The 22,428-nt window shown below is 34.6% G+C and overlaps 1 protein-coding gene across 4 annotated transcripts in view; it reads right to left on the reverse strand.

Annotated features, from left to right (window-relative positions):
• Window positions 1–22,428, reverse strand: part of LOC121325656 (phosphorylase b kinase regulatory subunit beta-like) — a 52,290-nt gene that overhangs the window by 28,540 nt on the left and 1,322 nt on the right. For 3 of the 4 annotated variants that reach the window (XM_041268498.1, XM_041268497.1, XM_041268499.1), the window contains exons 2-10: window positions 18,049–18,138; window positions 12,359–12,497; window positions 11,123–11,222; window positions 8,435–8,542; window positions 8,188–8,268; window positions 6,058–6,173; window positions 4,652–4,715; window positions 2,735–2,830; window positions 898–1,095 (exon numbers count right to left, since the gene is read on the reverse strand). In XM_041268498.1, coding sequence (XP_041124432.1) covers window positions 898–1,095; window positions 2,735–2,830; window positions 4,652–4,715; window positions 6,058–6,173; window positions 8,188–8,268; window positions 8,435–8,542; window positions 11,123–11,222; window positions 12,359–12,497; window positions 18,049–18,138 — 992 coding nt within the window. Of the gene's footprint in view, window positions 1–897; window positions 1,096–2,734; window positions 2,831–4,651; window positions 4,716–6,057; window positions 6,174–8,187; window positions 8,269–8,434; window positions 8,543–11,122; window positions 11,223–12,358; window positions 12,498–18,048; window positions 18,139–21,290; window positions 21,382–22,428 lie in introns of those variants that run through there. The other variant, XM_041268496.1, reaches the window with a different exon arrangement.

The raw sequence follows: 22,428 nt of genomic DNA on the forward strand, positions 1-22,428 counted from the left end.
TACTTTAAATTGGATGTCACTTAATTTTATAAGGCAATTACACTGGGTACTTTTTGTGTGCAAAACTGTAATAGGTTTGTTGTCAGGTAACCTAGGTTTGTTGCTACAGGTAAATATACCCAAGTATAGTTCACAATCTAGTCTTGTACTTATTTATCAAGTGCCTTGGAGAAGGTTTCTGATCTCAGACTGAATGTATGATGTGATTGTCTTTTAGAGTGATGTCATTTTTAGGGATGAGAAATTAGTGCTATCTGTTTCTAGTCACCTTGCCGGGACACTTGGAAAATAGGCCTCGGTCTAAATGTTTTTTGGTTTTTTCTCCTGGTTAAGCAATAAATACATAAATAAATAAATATTGCTTTGTGTCCAACAGCAGCTAGAAATGATTAATGTCTCACTACTGAGCAGAAGTAAAGCAAGTTTGCTAAAAAAAAAAAAAAAAAAAAAAAAAAAAAAAGAAAAAAAACAGGTGCAAACATGTACAATTCATGAAATCCCCAATATTTAATGCAGGCAGAATCACGACTGTTAGGCAAAACTGTCTCTTCCAGTTCATTTCTTATTTAATGGATGCTGCTGAAGATCAATAATTAAGGATCTGGTTGGAAGACAGCTATGGGATGGACTCAAGAGCCAAGACTGCTTTTAAACATGAGACTACCGTGCAACAAATACGGTGAATCACCACATTTGATCTCTCTTTCTGAAAAAAGCAGTGCTAATCAGTGCTGCAAAAAAAAATGAAAAGCTGTGGAGTGTTTGTACTGTATCTGATGTAACTGTGATGGGAACCAACATGCATGGATTTAGTGCTGGAATGGCCAGGGAATCATCTGTGCAGTTACCAGAGAGACACATACAGAACCTATCGGTGACACCAGGCTAAGCTCCTACCTTAATTTCTGCAGGTTTGTAGAACAGCCTGTTTCTGTCCTCCCGAGCAGTTCTGTACCCATCTCTGAGGAACCGCTTGAACCCGTACTTCCCTTTCAGCTTGCGCACTATTTTGTCCAGGGTTTGATTATATAAAGCGTCGTCATCCACTGCAAACGCAGGGTAACTGATACATGGCAACAGAGCGGCATCAGTATTCTGAACAAAATGAAAAAAAAGGAGAACAAAGATGAACAAGATACTGTCAGCAACAGCACATAATTTGTTAACTTCATGGGAAATTGGTTACAGACTCATACTTTATTAAAATCATCATATTAATTACTTACATCTGCCTGGATTTTGTACTAATTACACACAAAGACAGATTTCATCATTTTATTATCTTATTATTTAACTCATACACTATGTAATTCTGGATAGTTAAATACTTCAAGTAAACAGACAAGTGCAAAGTGTGTCTGAATCTAAATTAATGTAATGCCCTTGACAGATACAGTACATGACTTTAAGGTGAATTTGACATTAACAGAATACCCTAAATGTAATTTAATCCTATGGAATGTTTAGGCACAGAGTTTCTGATGGTACACAATAGACTAGTGTGCTCCATTTTTTTTTTCTTCACTATAGTGGATAGTGGGGCCATAATTACATTGTAATCCTAGAGGTAGTTTAATCACTGTGTAATAATTTTTTTATTTTTTTTTGTTCCGGGATAGTAAGTGTTATTTCCTAATTGCTTATGCCTCAAAAGTATAGGAAATGGCTATTATTCCCCACAAACTTTGCTTTTGTGACCAGGACAGTGATATTTCAAAATATCACTATTTACAATGGGAAAATGGGCAAATGTGTGTCTTTTTGTTCACATAGTCAGAAAAAAACAACATATGAATCCAAATTAACATGTACTTATACTACTAAAGTAATACAAAGATGACTGCAAAAGATTTAGAAGTGAGTACTTTTTCGAGATTTACAATTATACTGTAAATACAGTTTACATGCATAATTGTAAATCTCGAAAAACTACTCACTTCTAAATCTTTTGTAGTCATCTTTGTATTACTTTAGTATAAATACATGTTAATTTGGATTCATATGTTGTTTTTTTCTGACTTTAAGTGAACGAAAAGTCACACATTTGCCCATTTTCCCATTGGAAATAGTGATATTTTGAAATATCACTGTCCTGGTCACAAAAGCAAAGTTTGTGGGGAATAATAGCCATTTCCTATACTTTTGAGGCATAAGCAATTAGGAAATAACACTTACTACCCAGGAACAAAGATTGTGTTACATAGTGAAATTAACAAAAATGAAAACTATACAATTACTCTACCATATTTCTTATCTGTCAGCTATCTAACAGGACTTCAAACAAAGCATTTTTGCTACTCTGACTTCCCCTTTTAAATGACTGGTGTCAAATGGAAGCCATAAGAGTAAGTATCTTCAAATTACATTTTCTCTTCTATAGAGCAAGATTGGATGATCTGGCCTACTGTATAATTCATGTGTCTAGGACAAGCGACTAGAACTGAAAAGCAGTTTTCAAACCCATGTAAAAGCACGTTAATACAAACAAAAAATGCTTTTAAAAACTAAAAAACTGGGCTCTTACAAGCTCAACTGCATAAGCAGTATAGTCAAGTAAAGGTTCAGAAAAAATTGAAGCTTGCATAAATAAAACGATGGATAGAGAGCTTTGCTGTGGTGCAACAAAATGGATAATTTGCTTCTAAGAATGAAAGCTAGATTGAAAATACAGCAATAATGAATCTTGTGTAATTAAACTGAGGCCTACGGTTCGGGTCGCTCTTGGTTTACTTACATGGGATCGTGACTCTCTTGGGAGTAATGAACACAGTGTCTGTCTGTTCCTGTTATGAGCATCGAGATCAACAAAAATGACAGACCACGAGCAGCCCTGCAAACAAAACAATTAGGTTAGTACTGGTAACAAACATTCCCGTTATAATATTAAATATAAAAATAGAGCCATCAATGTTATGAAAAAGCAATTCACTAAATCACCACGATGTATTGCACAATTCTATTGTTCTCAGTACTTTTTAAAAAATGTTGTAACCAAGTTTTCCCCAAAACTGGAAAATAGTTCTTTAGATATAAGCAAAAAGTGTGAAATGCATATTTAAAGATATATGGACAGGCATATCCTTATGTCCCCAGATTCTGATAGACTAAAACCTGTAACTTGTGATACACAAGGTACATGTTTCATGCCAGTTAGATAGCGAGCCGATATAGGTATTCCCAGGTTGCAAGACCACAGCTGAAGAGTATGAAGCATCCCAGAATATACAGTACAGTATATTTGCAATGTTAATCATTTTGATATCAATGGACCACAACCTACATGCTATATCTGAGGCATCTAGGAGTAGTATCTTAGTAACAGCAGATGTTTCAAATATTTTAAGAATACTTTTAAACACTAAATGCTTAAAATGCAGTAAAACCAAGCTGTTCCCAGTGCTGTCTACTAATGAGCAGTAGATTGCTCTGTTCCAAGCTTCAAAAGCTGTTTTTTTTACCGCCCTAGAACCATGGGTTGCCAAAAGCAGGTTTGTAACACTTAAGTGTCTATTTGGTTTTTCAGCTATCAACGTGTACAGGCCCTGTCACAGATAAATATGTTTGATGACTGTTTCTGTGCTTTCGTATCAAAAGTGAAATTGTCAAAACAAACTAACTCTGGCCACTAGATAAATCCCTTTTGACTGAAATGAAATACATCCAGAGATTGTCTTCTCATTGTTTTAGCCTGCCTAAATAGGTTTCTTGATGGTCTATTCAAGGAGTAGTAACAGAAAGAAAATAGTTAATTTTTGTCTGTGATTTGTTGGCAAAATTCCCATTGTACAGACCCTAGGCTTTATTTTTAAATGCCATGGAAAAAAGCCTTGAATTGCATTGCATTTTGAGTCATTAAAAGTAGTACTGTAATCATAACAGGTCATAACTGAGCCAAATTAGACACGCCAATGTGAAACCTGGAATGACTAAAACTTCTATTCACATGATGCAACAGCTTTACATTTCATTCTTAGTTACTGTAGCTATTGAGATATTGCCTGTTCTTCCTACATCAAACCCTCGCTGTATTCATGAACTGTACTTTAGAACCCAAAGGGAGCCAAAATGCTATTGTTAATTAATCACACATTAAAAATGGCCAATACATTTATTACAAAATCTAATTAACCTATATTACAATTACTAGGCTGGGCTCTTCTATCACTTGCACTTGGGAGCATTATGTTGGTCCCCTTTATTATTGCATTTCATCCCACAAACTGGAATCTCATCTTCATATAAATTCAGTTTTAACATACAAGCTAGGATTCAATCACTCTGCCAATATTACTGTCATTTCTAACTTCTCTGTCTTATTCTTTTTCCTAGTGCCTCACCACCAAATACATTATTCATTTCTACACTTTAGAAAATTTATCTTGAATTATGTCCCATTATGTGTAATAATGAGCTGTTTCAGTCATGGAATGAACTTAGGAAAAATGGCAAAGTTTGCTCTATTGTCTGCTGTCAGCCATTTCAGCATTACTGGGGATCGTTTTACAAACAGCACAGTTTAATTTGATGTGTGTGTGTGTGTGTGTGTGTGTGTGTGTGTGTGTGTGTGTGTGTGTGTGTGTGTGTGTGTGTGTGTGTGTGTATGTGTGTATGTATGTATGTATGTATGTATGTATGTATGTATAAACAGCACCTGATTTCCAAACAAGTTGAATCCATTGATTGCTTCTAGAGCTGCTTTTGCAAAACCAACAGAGCTAATAGAAAAAAAAAAAAAAAGTTAGTTACTAGAAAACTGTTGAAAACACATCTATAATCTCAGTGTAAAAGTGAACAGTATAATTAGGCCTCAATAATCAACTGAGGTTCCAATGTTATCCTCCCAGAACACAAATCACTTTAAAATGAGACAGTAATTTATATGTCTAAACCCCATTGACTAATGGCAGGCGAAAGGATGGCATTCGTGAAACTGCTATAGGAAGTAAGATCCCATGAGAACAATATGAACGTGCTTTTTATTTTAAACTGTGTACAAGTAGTTTGGCTTGCATACAAACTATGACAGACAGGAACATGGAATGTCATTTTAAAACCGTTTAACTAACACAGTTAACCATGACTGCATGATACCTATTTTTAGGATGATTTGAATCATTTTTGGTACTTCAAATGCACTTCAAGATTTTCCTTTTTAGGAGTTAATTTAATTTCAATTTTGATCTTGTTTTTGGTGCACTTTAAAATGTCATGATAGATTTATGATTATGTTATTGTTTTATGTGCTCTTTTTTTAGTTAGTGCAGAGCCTCACACTCATTTGCAGATATTGATTTTAATATGTTGAACTGCAACCTAAAACTGAAACAGTGTGGTAGATCTAGCAATACAAATAGCTGACAAGCACATTTAATGCCACATACCAATATAAAACATACCATATTAGTATTTACTTTTTGTTTCAAGCTGAACATGGATGCACTTTAGTCTTTAAACATTTTTTTTTTTTTAATCTAAGAATGGGACAATGAAATATAATGCTGCACAGTTCCCCCGAATTTCACTTGATCTTCCTTAAATGCAAATAGATGCTAGTATGACAATGTAATGCAATTAATAAAGTACACAAAAAGAGTGCTGAGCTATAAGCAGCCAAGTGTGCAATCCAAACCCTTCATGTCTTCATGGATACTTGGCATGTATAATAAAGTCAGCAACATATTTTACCTTTGGCGCAGTCTCGGAGCAAACCTGAGCAAGTAATGAAGTCAGTATATACTTGACACCTAGGGGTGTGCAATTGTAATGAGAAATTACTGGAGCACACCCACAAATGCACCCCAAGTGGTCATTTCTATACTGGCCTCTTTATCAAAATGACTTGCTGAGAGACTGCCCCAAAGGAAGACTATACTAAACTATGTCAAATATACCATGAGTGCAGAAACAGCAACACATTATTATTATTATTATTATTATTATTATTATTATTATTATTATTATTATTATTTATAATGGCAAAAAATAATGTACATCTATCGCATACGTCCTTCAATAAATGCTTCATATAAGGATTTGAACTGCAGTAATGAAACTCACCTTGAATGAAGTTCAGTGCTCCCGTTGTTGTATTTACTGCCTCTCTCCCACATCCCAAAGTCAGGTACCCGATAAGCTCTTTCCACACAGAACACAAGATTCTGAATGAATGCAACCTTAACAAAACGATATATTCATTTATTTGACTTATATTTCATCTGAAGAACAGCATTTCCAACTCAAAAAAACAAAAAAATAATAATAAAGTTACATAAATGTAGTTTTTAGTTTTTAATATAAATGTAATATGTTGCAGTAACCAAGGAAGTTGGCATGTTTCTCTAAAATCTCCAGGCTGCAGGCTGTGGGGCGCTGGCATTTGGTATAGTATTAGTCTATATGTTATACGAAGCTACATGAAGTATATGTATGAAATCATAAAAGACAGCACAATCTGTTTTAATCAGAATATACATAAAAGCAAATGTGTATGTTTGTCTGATAAATAAAAATAAAGACTACTTTAGATTAATATAATTTTTGTATTTGCCCTAGTATTTTGGACACAGTATTACTGACATATTTTTATAAGGTCCCTTGCCAATATTGTTAAGCGACATTTATTTGTTACTTGTGGTGAAACAGGAGGTATCAATTAAACATACAGTCCAAAAGTTGTTTATGTCACTTTAAACAACAAAATTCGTGAAGTACAGAAACAGCTTCGTTGGTGTGTGTGTGTGTGTGTGTGTGTGTGTGTGTGTGTGTGTGTGTGTGTGTGTGTATATATATATATATATATATTATATATATATATATATATATATATATAATATATATATAATATAAATCCATTATTTGTGCATATTGATTGATTTGTACCATCTGCAACAAAGACAGCATTCGCCAAGCATTTGCATATAATGCTGGGCACATATTGACCTTATTGGCAAACTTTATATGTGTATGCTGGTTCACTTTAACTTTACCATGCAAATCCAACTTACAAACAGGGCATAATTTATGTATTTTTTTTTTTTTTAATTTCTAATTTTTATTGGAAAATCTATCTTTATAAAATACAACCAGGCCAGGAGAAGTGAAGGGTGTAATGGATTATTGCATGTTCTGTAAATGAAGAAATGCTAATGCAATGGGGAAATATAACTGACAGCAGCTTCACAACATGAAGAAACAGAACCCCCTTAAGCACACAAAAACTTCAATTCCTGACATGTATTGGAAATAAAGTTCAGTTCTGGAGGGTGCCAAGTTTTTGGAGAAACATAATTCATGTTTGGAGTCTTATCATGCTTTAATGAATCTTAATGGTAACAGATCAATAATCGAGTAGCAACTTTGCAACCTCTGCTTTGGAGGGATTCTGAGATAATTCCTTCTCTATAAATTCTTATCTTGAAATACTACCACCATTAACCAGAGCTACAGTACAACACCCGCCCACACACACACACACACATATATACATACACCCACACAATAAAATGAATGATACTTCAGATCAATGGGTTATTCTTTATGAAATATACATAATGAAGAATACATAATGAAGCCCAACACCCCCCCCCAAAAAAATAAAAAAATAAAATACCAAGTATTTAATCTGCTTGCTTTTTTTAAAAATGGTTATTAACAAGAAACAATTGCCAGAGTGTCACAGAAAGTTACTGCGATTATGATAGTATTGCCCATTACTGCATTAACCAAGATGAATGTGTAACCCAGTAGGAAATTGTTCACAGCAATAAAACTCTTGTTTTAGATGTTATATTTGATTTGCTGAAGTTGTGTTAAGATGTTTTTTGATGAGCATGATCAATGTGAATGGCGTACATAACACATTATAAGAACATCAGCTGGGTTGGTAGCATGCTTGCTACACACTAGCTGTGCACTAGAAGGGGCTCTCTTTTACTACTATAAACAAACTTCGGCTGATCAAGCCTGTGTAACACATGTCTATTGCTGGAGACTACAACTGAAGAGCAGCTTCTGAACTCGGGTCAAAGCACAGAAACACAGACTATATTTAAAAAAAAATAAAAATAAAAATTAATTATTACTTGAAGTATAATTATCTAACTTTCAAAGCTTACACAGAAGCATCAATAATAGTGATTATGTATTAATTACAGAGGCCTCCATATACAGTATAACAAAGAATAATACCTCGTCTGTATTGTAGATAATCTGTAATCCAGAAGAGATCATCTCCACAAGATACAGAAGGAAGAGAGACAATGAATCAATCTGAATGAAAAAAGGCAGAAGACATGTGAAAGTGAATTTCACTGAAGGAACTTGCTTCCTTAACCATGCTTGTACCTGTTGTTCATGGTCCTGGAAAATAAACAGCACCCTAAAAGTATGTATTTCGATATCTAGAATGCAATATAAAAAATATGACTGGAAGTACCTGAAGATGACAGTATGTGTCATAGGTCAAAACTTCATCTCCCGTGTGTATGTTGAATACTGAATGAAGGCATTTTGAAGGACTGGGATCTTGCTTAAACTGCTCAACCTGAAAGAAAAGAAAAAAACAGCAAAATCAAATACAGAACAAGACAACATAAAATATCTGCACAGCTTACAGCAAATTATATCTCGCCTTTTATTTTTGCCCTCAGCCTGGCTTCAGTCAGTCATGGTGTAGGATGGGCACAATACATTGTGAGTATTCCACAAAATCACCACAAAGACCTAGAAGGAACAACTTGTGACGTGGGCTGCTTTTTACAGAAACATACGCAAGGAACAGCAAACTCAACAGACCTGTCATGACGCTGGAATTCAATACATGCACTACAGATGGAAAGCGAGTGTAACCTAATCTAAGGAACATGATTAACTAGACCAGAATTTTCAGCTCTGGTCCTCATGTACCCTGAATGGTGCAGGTTTTTTGTTTCAAATAAGAAATATATATTTGTTTTAAACATGCATTATTTTCCATTGCATAGAAGACAACGTTTACAGTCTGGAACACTGTGATTGTTAAAATAACTGGCTGAAACAAAAACTTGGGAGTACTTGAGGACAAGGTTGAACCACTGAGCTTTCTGCAAAAGAAACTTCTGATTATGAGGCACTGATCAGGTTTCCACAGGTTATTTCTAAAGAGACCAGCCAAGCATACAACTTTGAGCAAAATTTAGTACAGTTCACCATAAGTGAAAATAATATATCTACTGTGGGACCTACTGCATAGAACGTAAGAAGGTCCCTAAAGTATACTGTATGTTACACATAAGTTCTCTATATTTAGTTGCCCCACTCGCTGGTTTTGCAAATAACCTTGGTGTTCCAGATATTCATTTTTATGCAACACACTCTCTCCTGCAGCAACCTCGAAATAACAGAGGAAACAGCGTGTCATAATATACCATGATTGGGCCATGTTTGCAAATTTAACAAACATGTCTACAGATGTCACACAAGCAATAATACTAATCTATTAGGAATGACTGACATACATAACAATCGTTAGTCCTCGAAAGTAATTTCAAAATACTTATCGTGCTTAATCTTTTTAATAGATGCCCTTCAAGCTAAACAGTCTGAAAAAGTTAAGAAAACACTTCAAAACAGCAAGAATAAAAGTACAGCTTGGTATGGTGTGTGAAATATCAGTTATATTAACAAATGTATTTACCTTGCTGTTTAGATTCGCTTTGTATCATTTTCTGTTTCAGTTAGATTTTACAGACAAAAATCAGTTTGCAGGATCAAGATTTAATTGGCAAAATAAAAAGGGTTTAGGACAGATTAAGGGGAGTGATATTTTCAAAGATCTAAACTATTATATTTGACTTTAGGATTTTAATTAAAAAAATCTAGTTTTCCACTCCAATAGGTATGTTTAATTTGTCAGATTTTTCCAGTCGTCAGCGAGATGGAAGAGCCGAGACAAATGTAAACGGATTTCCTTCCATTTGTGATACAATTCCCTTGACGGCATTCTTTATTCTCACTGAAGCATTCGAGACAGTGAATCTCATTAATCACCAAACTTTTAATGTGTTGGCATTTTTGTTGAGACTTTAAATTAGTTTCGACTCCAAGATTTAAGACACACAAAAAACGTATTATGAAATATCCTCTATTCTAGTTCCATTATTCACTAGGTAGATGTTAATCCCCAGGCTTTGTGAATGTATACAAAAATGTCTTTCTCTAACTGTGGGGGAAGATGTAATTACTGAACAGCCTAATTAACTGTTAAATTATAACTAAGAGACAGACATGCTTTATTTACATTTGGTCAGTATGTTATACCTAATAAAATGTAATATTATTTAAAAAGCAGTTATAGTACAGTAGTAGCATCATGAAAAAATATAGTATATTCTTATGAACATAGGATTCTAGAAACGGGCTTATAACCAGGAGGTCCCCGGTTCAAATCCCAGCCCAGCCATTGACTCACTGTGTGACCCTGAGCAAATCACTTAACCTCTTTGTGCTCTGTCATTCGGGTGAGACAATGTTGTAAGTGACTGCAGCTGATGCATAGTTCACACACCCTAGTCTCGTATCTTGTAAAGTGCTTTGTCATGATAATCCACTATGAAAGGCGTTATATAAAAAATGTTATTATTATTATTATTATTATTATTATTATTATTATTATTATTATATGAGCATCAGTCTCACATTGCATTGCGACACCTTCAGAACTGTCAGAAAAAGAATGTGCTTTCTTTGTACTGTTCCTACGACACATGGTGTTAAAGCTGTTGCATTTTTTTTAATCACAGTAACAGTGATGTATTATACAGTATTAACATAATAGTACCATGTTAAACATTACCATTGGCACTTGCTGGAATAATAACCTGCTATGATGTGTGTAAGTGTGCAGTTACATATCGCAGACCATGAAGTATTATCAAAAATGATCAATGAAACAGCTTTTTTCTCTTTTTTTTTGTGTTTTTAAGACTGAAAATATGTGTCCTTTTTTAAGAAGCTAATTTGAATGGTTTTATCACGCACAATTTGGACACCAGTATCCATCCCTTTTGCCCGGATGTGATACCGAGTCGTAGTTTTGAATGCTGTCTTAAGTTGTTTCAGTTAAGTCCATGCACCAGCGCTTTACCTTATCAGCCTGGCGCATGTAGCAGTACAGGATCCCTCTCATACATTTTATAGTGCAATGCTCCAGCTCGTGAGTCCTTCCTTTGTCATCATCAATGCGCCTGGACGGGGAAGATAACATGCAAAACAAATTGGAAATGTAGAAATTTAACAGCAAACTCAGAGAGGCATCCTAGCAGGTTTGTGAAATCTTCCAACTCACGGCTTCGGACAAATATAACTTTGATTTGTGAATAATTAGACCTGTAAATATCTACCATACAGTAGATTGAAAAAAAAAAAAAGATACAAGCGAATACTTTTAAATACTACACAGGTGTTTGTGTCTAGAACAGTTTCTGAATAGATAACATATTTAAGCATCACAGTAATCTCACTTTACACTGGCAGCTGCAGTTTTGTTAGTTCCTTACTTTTGCATATAGCTTCACTTGATATACCGTAGCTACATGTGTGGATATCTGCAACTTAAATCACTATACTAAAAAGCAATAAAGAGGTGGCATTATAATGCACATATAACCATGTTCATTTTTATTACACATTTTTTCCCCGGGCTTTTGTTTTTTGTGACTTCTGTGAATAGTTTTCCAGTTGCCCACACATTTGAAATTTAATTTCCACTTCTTAAGTGCTCATGCTGTTGTAATTTTGATTAATGTTTGAGTGATTGTGTTGTCTCCAAAACTGCCAAAAACATTAATCAAACAAGGCTTCCTGAAAAACAACCATCAGCACAGATATTAACCATGGAGCACAGAGAAGGAAGGATGTAATTGTTCGTTTAATTGTGCCTCCAAAAAGTCAAAACTATATACTGGTAGATATAAAAGGGGCACTGATTTATATAATATACTGTAAGACTGGAATCACTAAATACTGTTAAAAATAACAAAACAGACAAAAAACTGTGATTATTGAAAGATTATTACACTTAACATATTGTAACAACATTTTCTGTATGTGCTTGTGGTTAATAATAATTGCAATTACTGAAACAAGGTAAATGTAAAAATGACAATGTTCTTATTGCAATTAATGTTTTGTTTTGCATGAACAATGCTAGAAGGAATTTACTGCTGGTTTCACAGACCCAATCTAATCTCAGGCTACTTTACGATAGTTCAAGATTACTGATAATCTGGTTAGTAGTAGTAGTAGTAGTAGTAGAAGTGGAAGAAGAAGTAGTAGAAGAACTAATTAGAGAACAGAAGCATTGTCCGGTACTGTATGTTACCTGTACGCGAGGGCCAGGGCCCAAGAGCTTGCAGCGCAGTACAAGTTATCCCGGACTTTAGCTTCACTGCACTCAGCAAAGGTCTTGATTGGGTACAGGCCAGTCGTAGGGCTTTGATAGTTCAGTACAGTTGATTTAACTAAAAGAGTACAATTGTGGAGAAAAAGAAAAATATTTTTTTTGTTTTTGTTTATACACGCTACAAGTTCCCATCTATAAAATTCTGTTGAACAGTGCACACAGGTTATATTGATTCCTTTGCAAAAACTTGTAACTAAACCAATAACCAAAATGAATAATAGCAATAAACTTGGAGATCATGTAATTATACATTAAGTGAGAAAGCTACTGATATAAATATATACAAGTTAAACATATGCGGCACTGCCTAATTAGAGTTTATTCTTCAATACTGTATTCTGTCACAGTGGGATACCAGAACCACTCTTAAAAAAAAAAAAAAAAAACTAAAGCTGCATCTACACTGGCCTCGAGCGATGTGAGAGGATATTTCAGAAGTCACAGCAGTCAAATGGGAGCATACAGACTAACAGTGAGAGATGTGACCAAAGTCGCTTTGAAAACATTTTACGTCGCTAAAATAGAACCTGTATAGTATCGAGTTCATGCCAAGAAATACCCTAAAAGCAGATAGGTTCAGACTGTAATTTGATTTTGTTCCTCATGGTGTTTGTCTGTGCGATGTTTAAAATAGTACCTGCGATAGGTGTTCAATCAAGGTTGATTACTGTGAAGTACAAGCATGTTTTGTGTTATGGTTACTGTCGGAATTGGCCTTGTTCCAAAATTGTGACGCATGTGAAGTATATATGAACTGTTGCATAGCACTCTTCATGCCAAAGTAATTATAAACCATATATATATCATTGAATACATGCACATAATATATGAATGTTATTTAACATTATGCCTTGCTGGATAATAACACGTTTTTTCTTTTTTTGTTTTTTTTTCACAAAAACATTATCAAGGCACCAAATGTGTGGAACAGCCATGAATTTGTGTTGCCAAGGCATTCCAGTCCCATTCCGTCACATCCCCACAACCTGCCAGCAAGCCAAGTCGAAAGCTACGATAAACACATGGATATTTGTGCCACTTTAAGAATGATCTGCAGATAAACTTTTCCTGCAACAGAAAGCAGTACCTCCCAGCTTTGCTCCTGACACCAATCTAGAAAGCAGCATCTTATATCTATCTATATGTTTCCTAGCATAATGATGCACTATGGGACTACAAATGATGGCAGTCTTAAACTAAAGGGCATAACAACAATAGTCATCACCCTCACAATTAAATGTTGTAGCTACCTCTTTAAAATGAGTTGCTGGGACACAGGAACAACTCACAGCTTTTGTACTGTGTCTAGCTCACAGCAGATCTTCAAACTGTGTTGCTTGATGCACAGCAACCTGTCATGAAACTGCCTTCTTTGACAGACATTTTTCAATAGACTTTGATCAGTGACTGGAAAGCTTTATCAGTCTCAACTTATGGGAAAATCAGTAGTGATCATGCAAAGTTGCACAATGTCTGAATGTGTTGTAGCTTGTTCACACCGACAGTGAACACGTTTGACATCTCTGAAGGTCCTCCACACTGTTCACAAAACTTCCCAAGCTGCATTATGTCTTGTAATATGTTTTTAATAACAGCTTTCCATGTAATTTACATTATGCTAGGTTTCAGATATCTCAACACTGTGAAGCTAAGAAAGGTATCACTGCCTAAGTGCCTTTGCAATACAATGTGTGCTGATCTGTTACATACAATGGTGTTCTTAGAATGCAAAAGATATTTAGTTATAAAGTACTGACATGTAAACACAATAATTTCATCTATTGGACTGCAATACATTCATTGTGTGATTAACGTGTTTAGAATATAATGTCACTTTTTTTTTTTTTTTTTTAAGGATCATTATTGTAGATTCCGCCGCCACCCGCCCCCCTCCTCTCCCAATATATTTTCAAGGTTCAGTACTGATAACACAAGAAAACGGCAGGAATTTTATTTATTTTTTTCTAGTTAGGAACAAAATAACCTTGTAAATCTATTCCTTTACAGAGCACGCCTGTATCATTAGAAATGTAATTAATCTGTTTTTGAAGAGTTTCATCTCCTCATCTCCAAAAGGTGGCTTTATAATTCAATTTTCTTTCAAGGTAATTTTCATTTTCAGTTTGCTGTCATAGCAGTTGAGCAGATTATATATATATATATATATATATATATATATATATATATATATATATATATATATATATATATATATATATATATATATATATATATACACACACACACACATATATATATATATATATATATATATATATATATATATATATATATATATATATACAGTACCAGTCAAAAGTTTGAGTACACCTGCTTGAAGCCGGGTTTTTCATGATTATCTATGCTTTTAACTATATAAACTTGTCTATAAACACTTAATATGTCATTATATGATATGTGTACTTATAAAAGCTGATAACCATAACTGAATTGCATTCAAAAATTTTGTTTTTAAATAAAAATGTAAATCTTGTCAATTTCAATGAAACGGTCACCAAAAGCAAGCCCAAGTCAGTTACAAGTCTGAAATGTGTATAATACAGTGTTAGAACACTGGCCTAAGTATAAAAGTGTCTTTGTTAGATGTTCTCTGAGTTAACTAGCATGTTACCTAATTAACCTTTTGTCAGCAGGTATTGTTAACACGTGAGGGTCCATGATTACTATAAATATAGGTAGCATAGGCACGAGTTTGTCATTCCTGAATGTAAGGGAGCAGAAAATGGCAAAATACGCTCAGTTAAGCAAAGAAAAAAGACTGACTAGTCTATAATTACTTTAAGAAATGAAGGTCAATCTTTAAAACAAATCGCAAGAACTTTGCAAGTGTTTGTAACTGCTGTGGCCAAGACCATCAAACGATTTGAAGAAACTGACACTCATGAGGACCGAAAAAGGTCAGGCAGGCCAAGGGTGACCTTAGAATCAGAAAACAAGTTCATTCGAGTCACAAGTCTGCAAAACCAGCAATTAATTGCCCCTGAAATACAAGCTCAGCTAAATGCTACTAGAAGTACTGTTTAGAGGAGATTGCATGATGCTGGCCTAACTGGAAGAATTGCTGCAAAGAAACCATTGTTACGAGTGCAGAATAAGAGGAAGAGACTTGCCTGGGCCAAAAAACACAGATACTGGATGTCTGAGGAGTGGAAGTCGGTCTTAAAGACCGATGAGTCAAAATTTGAAATATTAGGGTCCAACCTCCAAGTATTTGTAAGATGGAGAGAGGGTGAGCGCATGAGTTCTGCATGTGTGGCTCCCACTGTCAAGCATGGAGGAGGCAGTGTCATGGTCTGGGGTTGCTTTGCTGGTGACAGAGTTGGTGATCTTTACCAAGTCCATGGCAAGCTCAACCAGCATGGCTATCACAGCATACTTCGGAGGCATGCCGTTCCATCAGGATTACGGCTAGTTGGGCAGTTCTTCATTCTTCAGCAAAATAATGACCCGAAACACACCTCAAAGTTGTGCAAGAACTATCTGGCGAAGAAGGAAAGTGAAGGACAGCTCAATCTAATGACCTGGCCTGCCCAGTCTCCAGACCTCAATCCCATAGAACTTGCATGGGACAAACTGGACAGAAGAGTCAAAGCAAAGCTGCCCACAAGTGCCCTACGTCTGGGAAAGTTCAATTTTCTTGAACATTGCTTTGATAATCATTATGCTTTGTTTTGTATATTGTAACATGTATTTTCATTTTCAAGTATTTACAGAAAAATATATGACGTAAAACATTGTAAACTATGAAAAAAACCTAGTTTCCAGCAAATGTACTCAAACTTTTGACTGGTACTATAGAGAGAGAGAGAGAGAGAGAGAGAGAGAGAGAGAGAGAGAGAGAGAGAGAGAGAGAGAGAGAGAGAGAGAGAGAGAGAGATCATACTGTACATATTATTTAAAAAATGCAGATGAAAAGAGCTGCACGCTTCCAGGGCAATTACATCTTTAGTGATGCGAGAATCAGAACACGGCAGTAAAATGGAAAATGCATTAGTAGGTTTGGGAGAAATGCTACATTATTCCTGTGTAAACAGAAAGTTACAGTAATGGCTTCTACGCAAACATCAATGTATCTCTGTTGATTTAGCTCATTAAATTAAATTAAATCCATACAATATCATCAAACCACGGAACTAAAATAATACTACAGTATGTAGAATGACCAGTTACTCTATACCATTGTTATTTAAAGATACCATATATTACCAGTTATAAAATAGAGATGGATGTGATGCTACAAAAAGAAATAATTTCAGCAGTGAATCAGTCTGACAAGTCAGTAATTTCACTAAATTAGTCCAAGCAGGTAGAAGAAAATTCATCTTGCACCTAGCTAATATTTTCCAGTATAGTTAACTGTAGCCTTGGAACTTCAGTTTGTTATTAATTAATCATCCTGAATGAACAGGAAGACTTAAAGGTGTATCTGTAATATAGCTGTGCTTTTTCATATTACACTATTAAGTTGAAAAAATATATGTTTAGCTACCATATCTAGTATTAAACACAGACAATCCAGAAACACAAAGATACCATATATAAACCTGTAGACATGACTTCTGTTTTCACAGCTATAAACGTCTGTTATATCTTAGGGGTGGTCTTGGCTTTCACTTTAATGAATGGGTTGCTATTATACAAAAATAAGCAGTCTTTTCTGGATTAGAAGGTGAGCCCAACTATTGGGAACATGAAAAGGTCATTCAACACCAATACCATACCTGGGGTCATCCTCCCTGGCCCTCTCTCTACCGGATTTCAATATATATTGTAGGTTCACATTGGTCATAACTTGTATTCACATACACATATTTTTCAGCTATCTTGATCCAAGTAACATCCCTTTCATTATCCTCCAAATAGTTCTATCCCATTCATTTTTTACATGTGTGCCTTTTGTCTTTTTTTTGTTCACAATATATTTTCATAAGCAGGACTCCTGTCCATTGATTATAAAGTTTAAGAGATATTTACTGTCAGTGGGCTTTGTTTAGATGAAACCCAAGTCTTAAAATGTTTTGGCATTTACTCAACAGAATACAACAAGTGGATGCAACTGAAGCATACAACAAGTGAATGTAATTGACGCACTGCTCAAGTTGACACTGCAAAGCTGGCAATTGATGATGAAGGACAGACACTAAAGTATCTTGGTTAGCATATCCCTTTGAATGTTGATTGCCCTCTAGAAACAAACTCAAGGAGCTGCTTTTATAAGGTTCTTTGAGCGGCTGTGGAAGTAAGTTTAACACAGTACAGGACAGTTGGAAGGCTTTCAATAATTTCAAATATATTTCTATCATCCTCAGCTCTGAAGAAAATGTGCACTGATGAGTAATTCAAGCCAACTGCACTTAAATAATGATGACTATTCAACATGTTTAAACAGCAAATATCTAAATGCAGCTTCCATTTATATCACTAAATTACGTATTTACAGATGGCGGATACAGCTCAAACAAACGGTTCACATTCAATGAAACGTGAGCATTTTACACACAGATCAACAGCAACAGGAGTCCATGGATTTAAAACCAAGTATAGTTGTAACAAAGTCAAGTACTCTTGATGGACATCCATATACTTACTGGCACTATAATACTTGTCCAGTTTATCCCACAGAGTCTCGCCATCTTGTCTAAGAAGGTTACTGCTCTTCAATGGTTCATATACAGACCCTGAAAAAGGAAAAAGAAAATCTGTATTAATCTCCCCTCAAATTTCAAGTAGGCATACACAGTACCAGGATGACCAAAAAGACTTGAATTGCATATCTATTCCAGATTTTACTAAGTGCCTTAGCAGCCACAGTGAACTGGGAGCAAGCACAGGAGGACTTCAAAAATATCTTAATCATTGTTTAGTGTATCATTTAAAAAGCTGAATCATTTTGAGTTCCAAACCCTTAGAGTATGCTGTACACATGGAAATAACGAATGATTTTCACTTATGCAGCATATTTTAGCAAACCAAAAATGAGTCTAAGTGGGGTTGTGATTTAAACAGCACAGACTAGACAACGTCACGGCCCAAATCCACATTGACATTGCCAACAAAATATGCAGAATTGCTGAGCGAAATTTAAACACGGATGTCAAACAGAACTTAAAAAGAGCTCCTGGTCTAGAGCATTAGTAGAAATAAAGGATGGCTGTAGAAATTCACAATATAATCTATCTTGTCACCAGCGAATTTGGTGTATGTTAAAAAGCTCATTTTAGAGCACATCCCATTTGTTAGACCACATTTATAACATCTTCAAGGTGATTTGCATTTTAATGGAAGCAAGCATGGGTCAATACTTCAGGTACTGAAAATTCAGGCAAGGGACAAGAAATTTACTTTTTTTTTGTATCTACTTTTAAGTAACACGGACCTAACCAATTCTTGTTAACTGCCTGTATGTAGAAAAACGGAAGTCATGCAAGCAAACTAAACATTCATTTCTCAATGCTGCTCTGTAAGCTGAGTGATCCGAGTTGCTGGTTGCTAGGAAGCAGCCTATTGATTATATGTAGCTCATCCAGCCATGCAAACCTTTGTGGCCACATACTGCTTCAATGCTGTCACTTTCTTTTCCAAAATACTTTCTTCAAACCAAAATCAAAGCATTAGATTGTCATTACGGATGCATTACAAAATATCTCTGTGTGCCTCAGAAGTAAAATCTATGAGCAGATGGTCCTTAATAATTATGTCATTCTTATAGTAAACTACTACTGGATTTAAAAAAATATATCATATTACAAAAATATCATATTGGCTTACAAGTTTAATAACCAAAGGCTTACCCAGTGGCATAACTAGTGGTATGTACCTATAGATTACAAGGCTTATGCATACATTACCATGCTCTGCAATTAAACATTAGATGTCATCAATTTAAAAAAAAAATGAAAAGAAATGTCTAGGGGCTTAATTTCCAAAATAGAAAATAAAATGATGGCATTGCCTCAATAAATTAAATTCTGTCCTCCCCATTTTTGTTGCAAAGCAGGCAACATTTCTACTGGCTTATGCTGAACATTTATTTCCCAAACCTTTATTAATTCACTTTATTGTCATTTCTCCCGGTATCCGTCAATGTTGTGCAGTTAGAAGTTTTTCATTTCTAATACACATATCTATATTCAGTCTTTAAAAGTACAACACAATTGACCAGCTCTCTCTTTTTTGCTTATCCACAGATTACTTGCTCACAGTCACATTCTATGTCATATCATCTGGCCTATTTTAAACTGGATGAATGGCATTATTCTACTAGCTGATCATTTCAATACGAATGTGTTTCATTTCTAGCATTTCACTTACTATAAACCTTCAAAACGCACTAAACAGAGACAAATACATTGGATAGTCCCCTTCTTTAATTGATTTCAACGGTGGCTGTATTTAGATCCACTGCTGGAGGTCAACTGAATACCAATTGAAGACTCTAACGTTTTTCAAATTGTTCAGAGGACAAAATGATAGCAACAACTGCATTTCAAAGTAGGCTAGCCCCTGTAAATGAAATACGGTTCTAGTGCACAGCATATTATTTAGTAAAGCACTATAATTAGTGATTTGAATTGGCAAGTACTATTTGGTAAGTAAAAAAAAAAGGGGGGGGGGGGCAGCTCATCCAGTAATATCCTCTCCCCAACAACACAATGCTATTCAGGCCAGGGATCACTTAATTTACAGGACTGCTGATGTTAGGTTCTGTATTACTGTATTTCAAATGTAACACTTATTATGTTGATGTCAGCCTGTCATACTTTTTCAAATTTTTATTTACAATTCCTTACACAACCGCAGTGATAGAAAGAGGAATAAAATGTTACATTGGCAGAGATGCCAAGGTCAGAACATCCAAATGAGTGAATTTTGAAAAAAAAAAAAGAGATTTGTAAATACTCCCTTAAAATGCATTGTGACTTTCTTTCTTTTAGTGAGATTGCTTGAATTGATGCCAAAAAAGTTCCTAAAATGAATGAGACTTAACCAGTCTGTATTTTGGATTTATTGGGTGGGGCTCCTCCGTCAGCATGCCTGATGCCTTGGGGGTCCAAGAGCCAAGAAAGTTTGGAAACTCTTTACTGACTTCTGACTGCTATAATGCTTTTTTAAGATTGAAAAGGCATTTTAAAATGCATGTTTATATCGTACATCTTATTTACATCTTGAAAACAAAGAACATAGATTTATTCTGACAGGAGAATTGTCCTGGGGATCAAGCAATCTGTCAGAGTTTTAACAAATGTCTGTTAGTCATTTGTTCTACTGTGCACATATGTTAATAGCGGAGTCTGTAATTAAATTCAAAGAATGAAACATTTTTAATAAATATTCAGTGTTTCCCTTCATAGCTTATAAACAAAAAACTGTCTATGTTAGCTACATCAATCAAAGATCTACTTATATTCCAATCTTTGATTACTGTTACACATTAAAATCTTAAAGAACAACAACAACAAAAAAAAGTGATGTTCCCTTCCTACTGTTGTAATTAGTAACAGACTAGTAGTTTTCTAAAGGGGAGCATTTCTAAGCTGAAACTACATGTGGATAAAGACAGAATGCTAAACTATGGAAAAATGTACTAAACACACACAGAATAACTGATTTAGATTAACATGATTGTGGGACATTGCAGAGACTTTCAATGCTTCAAATCAATTCAATTAAGTGGCCATACAGGGTATATTTGTTTCAAACTCAGTTACAATTGGAGAGAGAGAGTGACATTGTGCTTTTAAAAAAAATGAAATATGCAAATTCAGGAAAGCAATTAAATACTGCAGACATATAAATTAACAACAATAAAAGACTCTGCTGTTAAACTTACCATATCTCGCCTGCTTAGGGCCAGAACTGGGGCTGTCATCTCTGAAGCGTGACATTTTCAATTGATATAGTTTATGATTGATCTCATTCATCTAAACTACAGCAATTGCAAAAACGGTTGGTAATGGTTAAGTTCAATTAACATCAAAAACACAGCACGTAGTTAGCAAGGTTACTGCAAAAGCAAAAAAAAAAAAAAAAACACACAAAAGCAATCGGAATTTTTTTAACACGTTCTGTGATTTCCTTTTAATCCCTCTGATCTTTCCTACTGGTTTATTTTTCATTCTCTGCACTGTCCCTGGTTTATTTACATTATGGTGACACTACCATTAAATAGAATAGTAACAAAAAAATAGAGATATTTGTTTTACAAAGTTTTGGAATATATAGTTGGAAAATGTTTAATGTAATTTGTTTTGTAAGTGTCTTTAATGATGATCTACAGTATATTGAAAAATATAGCTACACCAAATTTAAAACTTAATCTCTTAGTGTTAAATTCCACAGTATCTCAAAACTTGCCCTGTAATCCGTGGTAGGGCTTTAACTAGACCAGTGGTCCTCAAAGTAATTTTGGCACGGGCATAAATTGATCTTATTTGGTTTCATATTATATATATATATATATATATATATATATATATATATATATATATATATATATATATATACACACACACACACACACACACACACACACACACACACACACCATCTGATTTTTAAGAGTTTTAACGAGAATTATTCTTGGCTCACTTTGATAAAGCCAAGTCTCAGGCAGTAATTGTGCGTGCTGCGCTTATTCTTTAAATAATTTACATAAAATACGCAATGCAAATATTTTTAAATAGCATGTTTACACGGATAACGATTAAAAAGCTAAAATAAGAGGATAGATATCGTCTCGCTTTGTTTCAATTTGACATATTTGTCAACACTACTCTGTTTTAAAGATCGCTCATCTCCAGTACAGTTATTCAGAGAAAGTGGATTTGTAATTAAATATATTACGGTGTTTCCCTTGTCTGGTGAAATAAAAATAAAAAAAAAAAAAAAAAAAAAAAAAAAAAGACATTGATAGAAAATGTAATTCTACATACTGAAATTATTTTTTTTTTCTCAATAACAGTCGGCGA

Source organism: Polyodon spathula, chromosome 13 (assembly GCF_017654505.1).
Source record: "Polyodon spathula isolate WHYD16114869_AA chromosome 13, ASM1765450v1, whole genome shotgun sequence".
Lineage (NCBI taxonomy): Eukaryota > Metazoa > Chordata > Actinopteri > Acipenseriformes > Polyodontidae > Polyodon > Polyodon spathula.